Source organism: Emydura macquarii, unplaced genomic scaffold (assembly GCF_026122565.2).
Source record: "Emydura macquarii macquarii isolate MOO-44397 ecotype Brisbane River unplaced genomic scaffold, CSIRO-AGI_Emac_v2 contig_2975, whole genome shotgun sequence".
Classification (NCBI taxonomy): domain Eukaryota; kingdom Metazoa; phylum Chordata; order Testudines; family Chelidae; genus Emydura; species Emydura macquarii.
In genome coordinates this window covers 6206159-6221387 of record NW_027133112.1, presented here as the reverse complement: position 1 = coordinate 6221387, position 15229 = coordinate 6206159, and the positions used below count along the sequence as shown (strand labels likewise).

At 38.9% G+C, this 15229-nt stretch overlaps 1 protein-coding gene across 3 annotated transcripts in view; it reads right to left on the bottom strand.

Annotated features, from left to right (window-relative positions):
- Positions 1-15229, bottom strand: part of GRB10 (growth factor receptor bound protein 10) — a 205171-nt gene that overhangs the window by 21367 nt on the left and 168575 nt on the right. For all 3 annotated transcript variants that reach the window (XM_067569995.1, XM_067569994.1, XM_067569996.1), the window contains 4 exons: positions 9254-9369; positions 6473-6547; positions 3137-3274; positions 2167-2277 (listed from right to left, as the gene is read on the bottom strand). In XM_067569995.1, coding sequence (XP_067426096.1) covers positions 2167-2277; positions 3137-3274; positions 6473-6547; positions 9254-9369 — 440 coding nt within the window. The remainder of the gene's footprint in view (positions 1-2166; positions 2278-3136; positions 3275-6472; positions 6548-9253; positions 9370-15229) is intronic.

The following is a 15229-nucleotide window of genomic DNA, read 5'->3' as shown; positions in this document are numbered from 1 at the left end:
GTTCTTAGGAGCTACACACATTGCCTTATAGAACCCCATGTCAGAGGGGAGGAGAGCTCCTCTCTACCCCTTCAAAGCCTACAGAAATGACTTTCTTTGATTAACTCAGGCTGTCTCCGCTAGCCATCTTTCCTTACATGGGGAGAGTGTTTATCTCTAGCCAAACAAACAGTACTTTACTCTCCGTTGCCACTCCCCCACCCCAAACCCTTGCAATGCATCACTAAAAGCAGCTCCCAGCCTTGTCTCCTCATTCTTCTCCTCAGATTTTATCCTGGGGCCTGGTCCATCTATTTGAAAATCAGGAAGTGGGCGGGTGCCACTGCTAAAGGCCCCTCCCCCAGCTAAGGGGAGGAGCCACTGAGCCTGGAACACAACTGATTACTTGGGACAACTAATGAAAAAACAGGAAAGGACGTGAGGTCACAGGTTTAAATGAAGGGAGCCAGAAGGGGACACCGAGCAGAGAACCCCGGACAGCGCCCACTGCTCCCGGAAGGTGTCAAGGGAGCCAGCGGACGCTGCCCAGAGGAACTCTGCCCAGATGCGTGAATACACAAGGGAATGGAAGTAGGCCCCACAGTCACAGAGCAACCTCCTCTCCCTGGTCTTGTAGATGGCCAGTTTGGCCAGGGCTAGGAGGAGGTTGACGAGGAGGTCCCGTGACTTCATGGGGCCACGGACGGGGTGTGCATAAATGAACAGGTGCGGGGAGAAGTGCAGCCAGAACCTCAGCAGGAGGTTCTGGAGGAGCCGGAAGAGGGGCTGCAGCCTGGTACACTCAAGATAGACGTGCGCCAGGGTCTCCCTCATGCCGCAGTAGGGGCAGGTATCGGGGTGAGGGGTGAACCGCGCCAAGTTCACGCCCATGCTCACGGCTCCATGTAGGAGCCGCCAACTGATGTCCCTGGCGGGTCATGGAGGCAGACAATAGGTAGCCCTGTTTTCAACAGTACCAAGTGACAGACAATGGGATTTAAGAGCTTTAGAAAATGTTACCAGATGCGTTGGAGGCAACAATAAGAAAGAGGGGTACACTCTGAGGTGTGCCTACACACCGAAGTTGTACCATTTTAGCTACACTGGGGTTTAGTTATATCGTTATACCCTTAGCATGGAAGGCAGTATACTGGTAAAAAGTATTCTGTCTTATTCTCCTTCCCACATAAACATAAGCTATACCAGGAGGAGGATCTTTATGCTGGTATAACTGCATCCATTCTGGGGGTTGTACCGATATAACTTTATTGGTTAAAAAAGTAATCATCCCCCTAACTGGCCTGGTTATACCAGTACAAAAACTGCAGGTATAACAGTTAAAAACAGACCACTGTGTACTTTACTCTTCATTTTTCAAAATGACCTTCTGCTTTAAAGTAAGTGCAAACAAGCTGCCTGTCACACTGACGCAATTACCTCTGTTTAGAGTGCAATCCTCTGCTATGTAATTTGGGGACTCGCTCTCCTAAGGAGCATTTTTCCCCCCCAGTGATTAAAGTGTGAAAAGCAGAGATTATGTGTGAATGTCTGAACGTATAACACCAAGGCCATGTAATCAGCACACCGCTTGACAGCGGTTAGATGATTTTTATACTCATACTTGCCAGTCCAAAAGATGTTCCAGGTTTTCAAAACATAGAAACGCTGATACTTAAAATAAACCCACACAGAAATGGAAAGTCTGTGACCCTCCCATTATATTTTTACAGCTTGAGGGGCCTTCTCATCTCACTGTAACATCAGAACTTCTGAACCCCAGAGTAATACCCAAGCGCGCAATTCTAGGTTTTCCACTGTGGAAAATGAGGTCTTGTCAGCTGAATTCTTGGAAAACGCCATTGACTTTTACATTTAAATAAACTTAAGTTTGTAGAATCATTTAGACGAAATCACTGTATTAATAAATTCACTACCTTGAACAACTCATTGTTACTTGATCTGCTGCGGTGCAAGTTTTATTCCTTAGGGCCAGACTGTGCTGCCCTCCTAGCCTCATCCTTCCACAGCCTTACTCCCGTTGCATAGTCCTGACTCCAGAAAGTCTTTCTGTAGTCCGTAGGATTACTGGTTGAGTAAACTTTTACTCCTGGTGAGTACTCAAATTTGCTAAAAAAAATGCTAATGACTTCAGTTCCACCTTGGGAACAAGTTAATGAAAAGAATTACCTTTATACAAAATCCATAGTCTGCAGGAGCATTATACAACTTCTTGCCCGCTATCAACGAGAAGATATTGCTGTCTTCTAGGTCAGCTAACAACTGCAAGTGTCTTGGCTCCTGTGGAAATATTGTACCTTTTAAATTGTCAGATTAACCACTGAAAGATTTCACTGCCAGCCAACGTTCTTTGAAGCATAATATCCATCAGAGGGCAGTGTATGCTCATTTAAGCTGCCTCTCTCCAAACATTTGAAGTTTTATTAAATATATAATAAAATGCACCATTCAATCTGTTCAGATTGGCTATAAATTTATAAACGTAAAACCAAAATTGTTCTCAGGATGCAGACTGACAAATTGATCTGTATTTCTGAGATATTTGCTTGGAAGGCAAATACCATGAGACCAAAATAAAAAACAAACAAACAAAAAGAACCAATCACCCCAAACCACACAATAGCAGGAGCACAGAGGTTTATGCCAAAAGTTGACAGACATTTCCAGTCCGGTATGATGTCAAATGATGCTTAAAGCTAGTGTTGCATTCTACATACCACCATTGGTTCTAATTCATGTTAAGGCTTAATTATTAAATTTGAAAAACATTTAGTTACGGTCTAAAATAAACCCATAAAAGTTCACTTATGAAGCAAGTGTTTTCTCCCCCATCACTAACCTCTCATTTAATGCAACTTCAGTAGCCATTTATATATTTTTATGTATTAAAAGCACGTGTGTGTGTGTGTATATTATTAATATAAACAAATCTAAAGATAGATATGTCAAGATGAAGGGATGTACCAGCCCAGGGCTTGTTTTCTGCTTGTCCATAATTTATTTATTGTTTTGCCCCCCCCCCCTTTTTTTTTTAAAAAAAAGAAAACTCTAAAAACTTTTTTATTAAAAAAAAAGTACTGTAAGTAGAAATTCTTTTCACATATCAATTTTAGTAGCTCAATTCCAAAAAAAAAATTACCTTTGAAGTTCCTTTTGTGGAGCAATAAAGTCCTGATCTCCTCAAACACACATATAACTTCTTCCATGATTTCCTACCCAACTCTTTCACATGCAAGAAACCTTGAATTTCAGGGCAGCTACTGGAGTTTAAAAAGTTCTGGTGGAGATGAAAATTAAAAATATTAAGTTCTATGATTATGTACCATAAACACTGACAAAGCTAGCACCACACCTGTAGCAAAGTGCAGTTACTCACATTCATGGACTTCGACTGAACACTCCAGAGACCCTGTCTACACTTACCTCCAGGATTTGGCGGCAGCCAACGGGAGTTGCGCAAGTTTTCTGCGTAGCTTGTGTAACTCCCGTCGACTTCTTTGCTCCTCTTCTGCATGCCGTCTTCACTGCACTGTGCTGACGGGAACCGTGTTCCCGTCGACGCAGCGCTATGCCACTTGTGAAGGTGGTCTTAGTATGTTGATTTCTGGATTGACTGAGTGGGTCTTCACTGACCACTCAGTCGATCCAGAGAAATTGATCTGATGGCAGCGACTTTGCCGTCGTCAGTGTAGACGTAGCCTTCGCGAGGGCTGCTATATTATTTTGGTGCACGGCAGCAGGGTCCACATGGACAGTTAGTGCAAGGCAGACTGCAGCACTGTAGATTTACAATCCAGCTTGCCACGCATGAACAGTTAGTCTAGACACACCGTTAGTTACACTTTGCACACTGGTGTGCTCCTGTTTACCAGGCAATGGACACAGAGGTAACCCATTCTTCCATGCCTCTATTCTTTTTGCATTGATGAGTCTGAACTGATATTTCAAACCAACATTTACACAGCATATTGACAGGCATCTTACTAATTCTACGAAACTTGCTAGACACAAGAAACGTGCCAACAAGCGTAGCTTGGAAACAACTGACTGGAATGCAAAACTTCACCCAGCAAATTTAGATAATGAACAGCCGATTTATGGACTATCCACACCAAATTAATTATAGTTAAATTATATTTATATAAAAATAAATACAAATAAATAATTAAATTGATTAAATTAAAATAATAAATTAATTAAATTAAAATAATAAACACCATCTCCCTTCCCCGGCCCCAGTCTGGGGATAGGCACAGGCAGAACCATTTAATACTCAGTAACTTAAATACACAGCATTCAACTAAATCTTTACAACTAAAGGCCACCAGAAGTCCGGACCTGGAAGAATTAAAAAATATTAGGTTGGTATGCTATTCCTAGCTTATTTAGAGATGATAGAAGGAGAACTAATGGGAACAGTTTAATATGCCTTCATACAAATGAATCACAGAAATGTAGGGCTGGAAGAGATGGGTCATGTAGCTGAGCCAGTATTAAGTGTTACCAGATATTTTAATCTTAAGCACTCTTCAAGTACATGTATTCACTGCAGTGCCTAGATTTTGGTAAGAATTTTTCTAAACAAATTTGAATTTTGTTCAGACAGTTTTTTCATGTAAAGCCATGATTACCAGCAGTGAAGGACCAGGGCAACTGAGCTCTGGACTTCTTTGTCCTCAAATACTCAATCTTCCACCAGAGCCTGAAGTGCTTCTCCTGACAGCTTTTTGTTATGTTCTCTTCTCACTTAATGCGAGACAAAATAAATTAAAAGTGACAGAGTGTAAATCAGGAGTAAACCTGGGGAAGTTAGTGGGAGCTGCGAGGCATTCAACACTTTTGAAAGATAGGCCACTTAATGTAGATGGCCTACCTTTAAGAGTTTCAAAAGTAAGTTACCTAGTCAATTTAGAAATACATTTGTAAATCAGAGTGTTGATTAGACATGAAAATCTGTGTAATCCAGGGCCATTAGGCTGTTGGGGGAAGCCCATAAATTAGGACTTGTGTTGCATACCCTTTAAATAATCCATAGGAGACTATGTTTTCTACATTTGTGTTGCCTTGTTTTTTATTCACTTGGTAAAAATAAGTGTGTAAGCCCCATTATGAGATACAGAATCTTAGAAGTCTACATCTGCTTATTTTAGCATGCCCAGCACATGCTCTGCTCATACTGCCTCACAAGCTACTACTTTATACAAACTTTGAACTGAATAAAGTATATGTGTGCAGCATTGTTTCAAACTGCACACACACACACACTTTTACAAAACTTTAGGTACGCGTCTATCATACATTTATTTTCTTCTGTCTGCCTTTAGTGCCATTCAGGATGCATTAAACCATTAGTTTTAATCTCATTTTTGTATTTATACCTTTTTTTTTTAAGTTATTTTTATAAGAAAGGTTAATTCTCACTGGTTGATATAACCAGTGACATGTTTATTTGCAAGCAAATAACCTTTGCACTAAATTTGGTATTTCTTTTTGCTAACCATTTCTACACACATTTAAGTAATTATATAGCTTAACATACATTTATTCAGAATTTTAATTTTTACATTTTTTATTATGTTGGAAAATGGTGAGTGACTCATTTCTTATTTACTAGATACAAATCCTAAATAAAAAAAACTGTATCAGGCTGCATTCGGATGGAAACTGGCATTTAATTAAAAGTGTTCAGAACCAGCATTTGAAAACTGTGTTAGTTAAATAAAACTACCGTAAATGTGCTGGATACAAAAGAAGGTAAAGAAAGTTTAAATGCAAAATTGTTTATCATAAAACTGTTATTAAACAAGGGAAATATTAACTGTAGTAAGCAAATAGATGGATTGTTTCTGGTCACCACAGATGAGACTTCCAAAGGGATTCTGGCACCTAAAAATTCAGATGGGTGCTTAATGGATTTCTGAAAAGTGCCTAAAGAAGATGAGATGCTTGACTCCCAATGGTGTGGGCAGTAGCACAAGCTAGCTGTCCATGTACACACAGAGGGCCTCAGATGGGACTCTACTCAGGCAGATATCGTCCCACCACCCACCCATGCAGCAGCAGCAACACTGCTATTTTAAGCCCGGTACCTCAATCTACACTAATGCATGTATACCTACCTGATCTGGAAAATATATTTTAAGCTGCTGGGCAGACATATGCAAGGTGGTCAACAAATTGACACTGATCACATACATACAGAACGCTCTAATAGCTTAGCCATCATGGCACTAACAGCAGCAGCAGTTCACGGTAATGCCAGACAGTTTTTCATATGCCCACTAAATTGCCAACTGCTAAGAGTTTACAATGTTTACAATTATTTAAAATCTAAATTAGATTGGCTTAAAATCTGCTTTATGGACATACACTAAATGAAAATCTCCTCTTTTCCCAATCACATTTCCAATCTTTTTTAACCTTTCTCCCTTGGCCTTTATAAAGGCTACGTTAGTACATGACTGTCTTACAGTACCTGCAAAAGTTGTGATTGTGGGATGCTGCCATTTGATTGCTGACACCAAGCAACCATCTGCTCTGGAAAGAAATTCTGTAGAAGGAAAAAAAAGTTTGGCGTCAGACTGCATTTACATACTTCTGATTAGTCAGTATTAAGTGATGGTTATGCTTAATCGAATTAAAGGCTTCTTTACACTGAAAGCGATGCTAAAGCTTTCAAGTTTAATTCCCTTCCTTTCTTTCCCCTGCCAAAATTCCCCAAAACTGCATTCATATTGGCTTTTTTAAAAATTAAGTTTGAACTATTTCGTAAGTACATTTCTCCCTTTGTGAAATTAAGGACACATTTATTTTCTATAAAGAACATTCGGCATAAGATTCTTTTCCTTCCTCTACAATGGAAAACTCAATCTAAGACATCTTTCAAGGTAGGGACAGGAATCAGGAATTATAGTCTCTCGTTTCTTGCAATGGAAGAAAAGGATGGTACTGTGGTTAGGGCACTAGCATGAGAGCTGGGAGACCTAATTAATGTCCCTGCTCTGCCACAGATTTTCTGTGCGGCTCTGGGCAAGTCACTTAGCCTCTCTGTGCCTCAGTTCCCCATCAGTAAAATGGGGATAATAGTGCCTTCCTCACCGGGTGAGATGAGGAAAACTACATTAAAGAATGTGAGATGCTCAGATACTATGGAAATGGTGCATGGGTGCCCCGTAAATACTTTAAAATAGCTGTTCTCTCTCAAACCAAATCACTGTTTTATGCTGTATTGGGTTGGATTCCAGAGTAGTTCAGTTTCACCAGAATGGATCATATTAATTACCCAAACCTTAATTATGAGAAAGCATTGATGTGTAACTATCAGTTTTTTCCATTTGCTTGGCAACTCAGCTGAAATCTTGAAACTTTTCAATCAACACAAATATCCTTTCAAAATCTTTTCCAATGCGTTTATTGTGCTCAGGGCAATGTCAAAGTCCATGTATTTCTCATGATGAATAGTTAGGTAAAGCGTTCCAGGAAAACGAATACAAAATTTTAGGAGCATACACACCTACACAAGACCTGCACAGTTGGTACAGCATCCTCTGCTGCACATGCTCGATGCTAACAAGATCTAAGTAAACATCCATTCCTCTTACATAAACAAATGATTGTGCTACAAAGAGGGACAAGATCCAAGTATCTTGTGTCACGCTAACATGGTGCTTTTTAATCCTCAGAGCGCTCTACAGATACTCAATATGATCTCATTATTTACGATGAGTTATGACATCAAAGTGAAAAAAATTAATATTTAACGGACCCTTATTTCAGACTTCCTCTACCTGCCTTTCTGTACCACATTTTAAAACGTCTATCACATAAGTACCTTGGCTCACTGCCTGATAAGCTTACAGTATACATTAATTACATTAAGTTAGTCTTTGAGCTATTAATCATTGTTAGAACACGGAATGCATGGGCATCTATAAAACAAAATTAAAGGTTGCCAACAAGCTAAACTGCAATAAAATCTATTGCACTTAGATACACTCTTCATTCTATGTTAGCTAATAAAAGTCTCATTCTTCAAGGCACTAATAGATTGAGGGTGAAAGAGAAATCACCTTCCTACCCCCATCATATAATTAGCCAGGTGACTTATGAAGATTAAAATTTATTGGCATCCTTTAAGTACTAGCCAACACCAGACGCTGATACCTGCTGAATGGACCAGTGGCCTGATCTGGTACAGCAAAAAAAGGACATTTGATGGTGACAACATGGGACTGGAAGCCAAGCATTATTGGTTCTATTCTTAGCTTTGCTACCAATTTAGGTAAATCACTTCAATGCATGTCTTTGTTCACCAACTTTTCAACTGAGATACTACTGCTATAACAGGGTGTGGCAAGGCTTATGATTAAAGCACCTTGAGGTTATCTGATTAAAACGTACTATAGAAATGCACAGGTTATACATCCTGTACGTTCCATCCAGATATTTCAAGATATCAAGGCAGGGCAGGTAGCCAAACATGCAACAGCAGCTGGATCTGCAAATATCTATGTATGTTCACACCAATTGGGCTGCGTCCAGATAAGTTTGAAAATTTGGTTCCAAATAAGTTTAAAAAGATAGCTATGCAGTTAGAATCATTGTAGCTTTTTAGGCTCTTATAATGCTAGCGTTAGTTTCAGTGGTATACTGCAAAACTAACTGAAGGTTCATACATCGACAGAAAGGAGAGAAGGAAAAGGAGAGGGAGAGTTACTTTGATCAGTATTGGAGAAGGAAGAAACCCAGTAGGAAAATAGTAGTAGGTTCACCTATTATAAACCCCTGTTCAACTTACATACTGATAAATAGGGAAAATAATTGGGCATGACAAGTGCCATGGACGTTACCAACAGGTTTCTTCATTACAGGCAGAATCTAAGAGGTCTGGATATGCATATTATTTGGTCAACTTGCTTCAGATCAACTAATAACTTTCAGGAGCTGCTATTTCTTAGAGAAAATAAGCTGGGCTTTCCCTTTCTTCAGTTATTCTTAGACATACCAACAGGCACCTCGAGACAATTAGATTAGGCAGTCTCATTTTTGGGCACAAGGTAAGGTAAGCAACTCTGGGTGACTGTTACTTGTTTTCAAGAAAACTGTTTTATACAACTAAGACCTTACCATACTCATTATATTGTGGGGTCTCCACTGTGCTAAGCACTATACAAAGTTACAGTAAGCGACAGCTTCCGCCTCTCCCACCCGACAGATTCCTATCATTCTGGTTTGGCAACCAGATAATGAGACTTACCATAGGATTTTTAAAAAATTCATATTTTGCATAATTCTTCCTGAACAAAAATTTACTTTCACTTCCCATAGTGGATTCGACTTGGACTACGAGCTCATGGTCTTCCAAGCACCTCTCTGTGGATGAAAAATGCAATGTCAATGTCTAATCAGGCAGAAAAAAAAGAAAAAATGTTCCAAATAGTACAAGTGAAACTGCTCAGAATTTATTTGTTGCACAGATATCTTTTATGAAGTTAACAAATAATGGGAAATAAGACCATGATAGAGATTTTGTACTTATCAAAGGGCAATTTTCTGCTACCAGACTTTGTCATTGTACGAACGCACCTCCCAGCACTACTGGCTCTTATAATTCACTCAAAAAGAACACTACATATTGACGAATGAACAGGCTAGCTTAATGGGAACTATTCCATTGAAAACCATAGCTCAAAGTTTTAAGTAACGACTTTTAGAGGACAATTGGTGGCCTTCTCCTCTGGGATAATGATGTCAGTGTCCTGGCAAGGCCTGCTGAATGTTTCTAGGAACACGCCTCGGTGTTTTTCAGAGACAAAAGGTGAGTGAGGTCATATCTTTATTGGACCAACTTCTGTTGGTGAGCGAGACAGGCTTTCAAGCTTTCAAGCAGAGCTCTCCTTTAGGTCTGGGAAACATATTTAGCTGTGACACTGAGTATAAGGTGGAACAGCTCAGTTGTACAAAGCCATAATTCCTACCCCACCTCCCTCCACAACTGGAGACATGTTAACAGGCCACTTCACTTTGAATGGTCCCTTGAAATATGTGTTACCTAATGATGCTAAACAATCTGTGCCAATTTATATTTAGCTGTGACACTCTGAGTACATTTCCCAACACCACTGCATACAACATTTTCCTATTTTTCAGATGGTTCTTTATCAAGGTTTCTAGTATATAACTAGAATGGGCAAACCAATTCAAATAAAACACAATTGACCTGTAACTCTGCCTAAAATGCAAGCCTCTTGTGGTTCACAGGAGTTCGGGTAACTCCTTCCTCACTTCACTTTCATGCATCTTTGCACTTTCAGGTTTCAGCCAGGACCAGAATTATCAAGATACCATGGGAAGAGCTTCTCTTGTGCTTTCAAGCCCAGTGAAAAGCAAAAAGTGATTGAAACCACAAAAGCAAGCATATTCTTGCATGCCTTTCAGCCTAATTTAGTAGACTCAAATTAAGATTCATTTTTCATTATAATGAACCACTGGAGGGCCAATTCTATCTTTTCCCCATCTGAATTTGACTCAATTGTGACCATTCCACTATGGACTTAGGAGGTTTCCATGCCTTTGAGACCACCAGATTGGATTACTGCAGTGTGCTCTTCATGGGGCTACCCCTGAAGATCATTTGGAAGATACAGCAAGGGCAGAAAGCAGTCTCCTTTTTAGCATGCTAGCCCCAGGGAGAATTACACATCTATGGGCAGATCCTCAGCTAGTATAAATTGTTGTTGTTTCACTGTAATCAATGAGGCTGTGACACCTTACACCAGTTTAAGATCTACTCCCTAAATCTCCAAACTCTCCACTGGCTTCCAAGTGGAATTTGAAATATTGAGTTTGATCTATAAATCATTACATTGTTTGGGTCCTGGCTACCTGAGACCATTTCTTTCTCCATCAGGGTAACAGATCTATGGGGTATATTTTCCCTAACAGGTTTTGGATTTAAAGTTTAGAAAGTTGATAGTAGATTGTACCCTGTAAAAGGCCACAGCTTCTGGCACTCCCTTTCCTTGTTGATCTTACAGAGATTAAGTCTTTCACGACACCATGCAAAGCTCACCTCGATTTTAAGGTCACATGTTTAAATCAGAGTATATGTCTTGCTTCTTCCAAGGAAATGTTATTTAGGCCAACTTTTGTCAATGCGGTTTACACTTTGCCTTATAGTTTGTCTAAACACACCCATGAATGTTTGATGGAGGCATTATGTAAAGATGAATAAGTAGTCCTACACTTGTCTCCTTACCAAGTTAGCTTCCATCTACCTCTGAAATTTTTGTGGTGGCTTTTCTGCTGTAGTAATTGAGTTTGGATTTTCATGCTGATGATGCAAGCCAACCCAGAATTTTAACGTTTTAGCAAATTTAGATGTTGAAGGGAAGCATTTTTACACAAGCTGAAACACAGAAAGTTCCTACTTTTATTGACTAAATGGGATGAGGCTTTATGAAAAGCTACTTGGCTGTATATGTACCATCATAAGAACTTTAGAGATACGCTGAAGGTTTGGGCTCCAAAATTAGAATCACAAAAGTGTGTTAAGTGTTTTTAAACAGTAACTCAATTTGTAAAAGTTATTTGTTTTATCTGGCTGCTTTATGCTTATCCTCAAGAAGTTAAACATGCTACTCTACTTGTTGCATTCAGCATGCATTGTCAGCATGCAGCTTTAACTAAATCACAAACAAGGATTTAATTCCACACTGCCATTATACACAGGCATACTACAATCCTGCACAATCGATTTTTCATGATGTAGTAAAGCATGTTCATGTACAGACACTAATAATGCAGAAAGAGCTTACATAACACACCAAAGGCCTCTAACTATAACAATGCTTAAGGAAGCTTGATTTGAGAGTTACTAAAAATGGCACCTTCTTACCCATCTGATCTACTCCTTGTGTTTATTCAAAGCCCTCACTGGGGTCACTTCATAATGACTACTGCTGTTATTGCTGTTTAAAACTGCAGACCTAATGCATCTGAGTTGAGTATAGGATCCATCTCATTTTCCCATGGGTGTAATACCCAGAAAGTTTTGATTACAGAGCCATTATTAATGCCAATTACACAACAGTCAGAAGAAACAAAGAGCTTGATTTTCATTTTTCAGTCAGTCAGGTGGGTCTTAGGAAAAGTCATATTTTTATTTGTAAAATTAAGCAAATTTTATGTGGAAGTAAATGAGATGATGTAAACATGGAACCACAGTATACCACTACTTTCCAATTAATATTTCCAACACCTGCTCTATACTTTAGAGCTCTCCACTGTTCCAAGTATGCAAAATTTTGCTGTCTCTTACCAATATTAAATAAAACCAGTCCAGTTGGAAAATGAGGCTTACAGAGATTTTTACATAATCCAGGAACATATTTTCACAAACACTTCATTTCATCATCATCTTTAGCAGACATTAATGAGAAACTTAAATAACTCAATTCCCTCCCCTCTCAAAAAAAAATAGTAGGTAAAAGTGAAGCAACAGGGGAGGAAGATGGCAACCTTCACATGGTCCTCCCTGTTAAGGGCTTCGGCACGACCAAAGCATCACCAAATGCTGATCAATGGCCTCGTGTTCTAAAAAGCAACTCAAGTGACGATCTCAAGAGAAATGGTGCTCTTCAGGGCAAACATAGAAATATAGGCTCATACCTTCATGTATGTCAAATCAACATAGAAGCCTCTCTCTTCTGCAAAATGTAATTACTTGACCAAGCTGCTATAGTGAAGCAGCACACAAGGATAACACTATTTTATAAGAATGAGCTAGATTTCCAGAGCTACAAATAAAATAGTTGGATTAACTCATTTTAGGGATTCATTTATGGTCAGATTTTAAGTAAAGTGCTACGTGACCTTAGACGTCAGGAATCTAAATAGTTTTGGAGGAGATATCGAAAACATTTCTTTTATACATACAGTTTTGGACACAGAATAATTTGCACACTCAAATAGCAGTTTGCAGCAATTTGCATGTGTTATTTGGACAAACAAATTAGTATATGCAAAGTAGGTAATCTGGTTAAGGCCACTGATAGCTGGGATCTAAAGCATCACAACACTAACCAGTGAACTCCATACTCCAAGAAATTAAATCATGCCACCATTGTGTGCTCTCTGCCCTGTTTAAAGAGGTGGGCTGAACTGATTCTACCAACAGAGCTCCTATAAAGCAGAGTAACATGGGGGAATGTTAAGAGGAAAAATTAAACTATTAGGGGCCACTCTGTTCTTGGATGACTTCAGGGCCATATTCTGAAGCATGACTTTTGCTAATAAGATCTGACCAAGTAACAGCTAGTTTTGTCAGAATCATCTTCTAGAAACACATCTACAGAGCAATGAGAATCACTTACGTTTTTTTTTTCCCCTCACTCCAAAATACCTGCAAAAAAGTGTTTCACATCTCAAACAAGTAGATGTATTACAAGAAACCTCATCTGTACATGTTTTAGAACATGGGGCACCTAAATGTAGATTGAACTGTGGGGTGGTGAGGGAGGATTATGAGACCACTGCCACAATCTGGCAATATTTGAAACACACTGACACACAAAAGACTCTAAAGCAGCCACCGAAGGGCCAGCAAAATTTGGCTGCATAGCAAATGTGCTAACTTCAAGTTTAACCAAAGTTGTGTTAGTGATTTTTGGGAGATGGGTGGTATTTAAATTATCTTGAGAGTGGTCTTTAGTGCAATGTACATTTTATATATAAGCTTCCACTCTATATAACTGAGAATTCAGATGACATTTCTTTCATGTGGCAAACTGCGTTCTTTTTTACCTGGCATGCTCTTTTATTAAAAAAAAAAATTAAAAGATTATATACACTCTCCCATCAAAGTATATTTTAAAGACCTGTAACATAGATATACTGGATTGCTAACCCTGGAACACTCTTAGCAGTTATTTTCCCCTATGGAAAAAATGTCATTACAATTCAAGTTCCAATTTGTACATTGCACTTCATTGAAACAATCAAGGAGTCGCTTTGTGCTTCACTATAAAATGGAGCTCCGCTATATGCAGGTTCTACTGTATATAAAGGCAGACTGATAAGTATCTTACTCTTTTCCCATCATTGTTAATTACCAAGTTATTTGTATGTAAACAGAAGCTTTTGATTTCCTAATCAGTCTCCTGCCCAATTCATTCTGAAATGTCACACACCAGAGTTTGACAGCACAATTAGTCACCATGGAAGCTATTGTGATGTCACAAACACTGAATTGTGGCATCACTGAATGAATCTGGCAGGAGAAGGATGTTGATTACAAAGGAGAAGGCTTCTGTTTACACAATACCTTGGTAATCAGCAGTGATGGGAAAGGGAATATAGAAAGAGTGCCTGGTAGTTTAATGAGTGTTGATAAAATTAAAATTTTAATAAGTTTTTTTTGCATGTGGATGTAGTGCTTTTGACTGACAAAATGTAGGTTCTTTAACCTGTACTGTCATTTTTGTCTTACACTATAAACTCAGAGCTGGAAGCTGTCATTTTACATGAATCAGGTTTCCATGTTTATGCTATAGTTAGTTCTATTTTTACATTGAAAAAAAAAAAAGAAACTAATTGGAAGAATTTGGTAATTGGGTTAAACTGCAAGACATTTTGGAGAATTAACTTGCAGAATGGTCATCTTCTATGTGCAATGGCATTTGTTTAGGGAAATACTGTTTCAGCAAATCACTTTTCTTTATTTGTAAAGGCTGTGAATGAAATTTCACATTTTTAAAAACACTTTTATAAATGACTGAAAGCTCACAATTTTAGTGCTCATGATTACAGTTAATGGTTTGCTGACTTCTGCTTGATCATAACCTCCACTGACTTTTTTTTTAAAAAGGCAGCAATTCATCTCAAAGTATATTGGTTAATATATCCAATGCCAAATACTATACCATATCCAAGTATGTATTGTTCCAGCATACTACTCATGTACTACATATACTAGCACATCATGGTGCTCCTACTAAATCAATTCCACAAAATAAGAGCAGAAGCCAGATTAGGTAGCATGAGATTCTTTCAGGTACTGTAATTAAACCAATTCAAAATGTTATTTGATTCCCCGCAGTTCTTCCTCTTGCTGCCTTCTTGCCAACTGTAACCATGGCACCTTAATTTCAATCAGTTGGAGTAGCTGCTGCCTTGAGAGCACAGATGCCAATGCTGGTCCGGAAATTGCCAGTCCTGCGTGAGTGGGACCAAC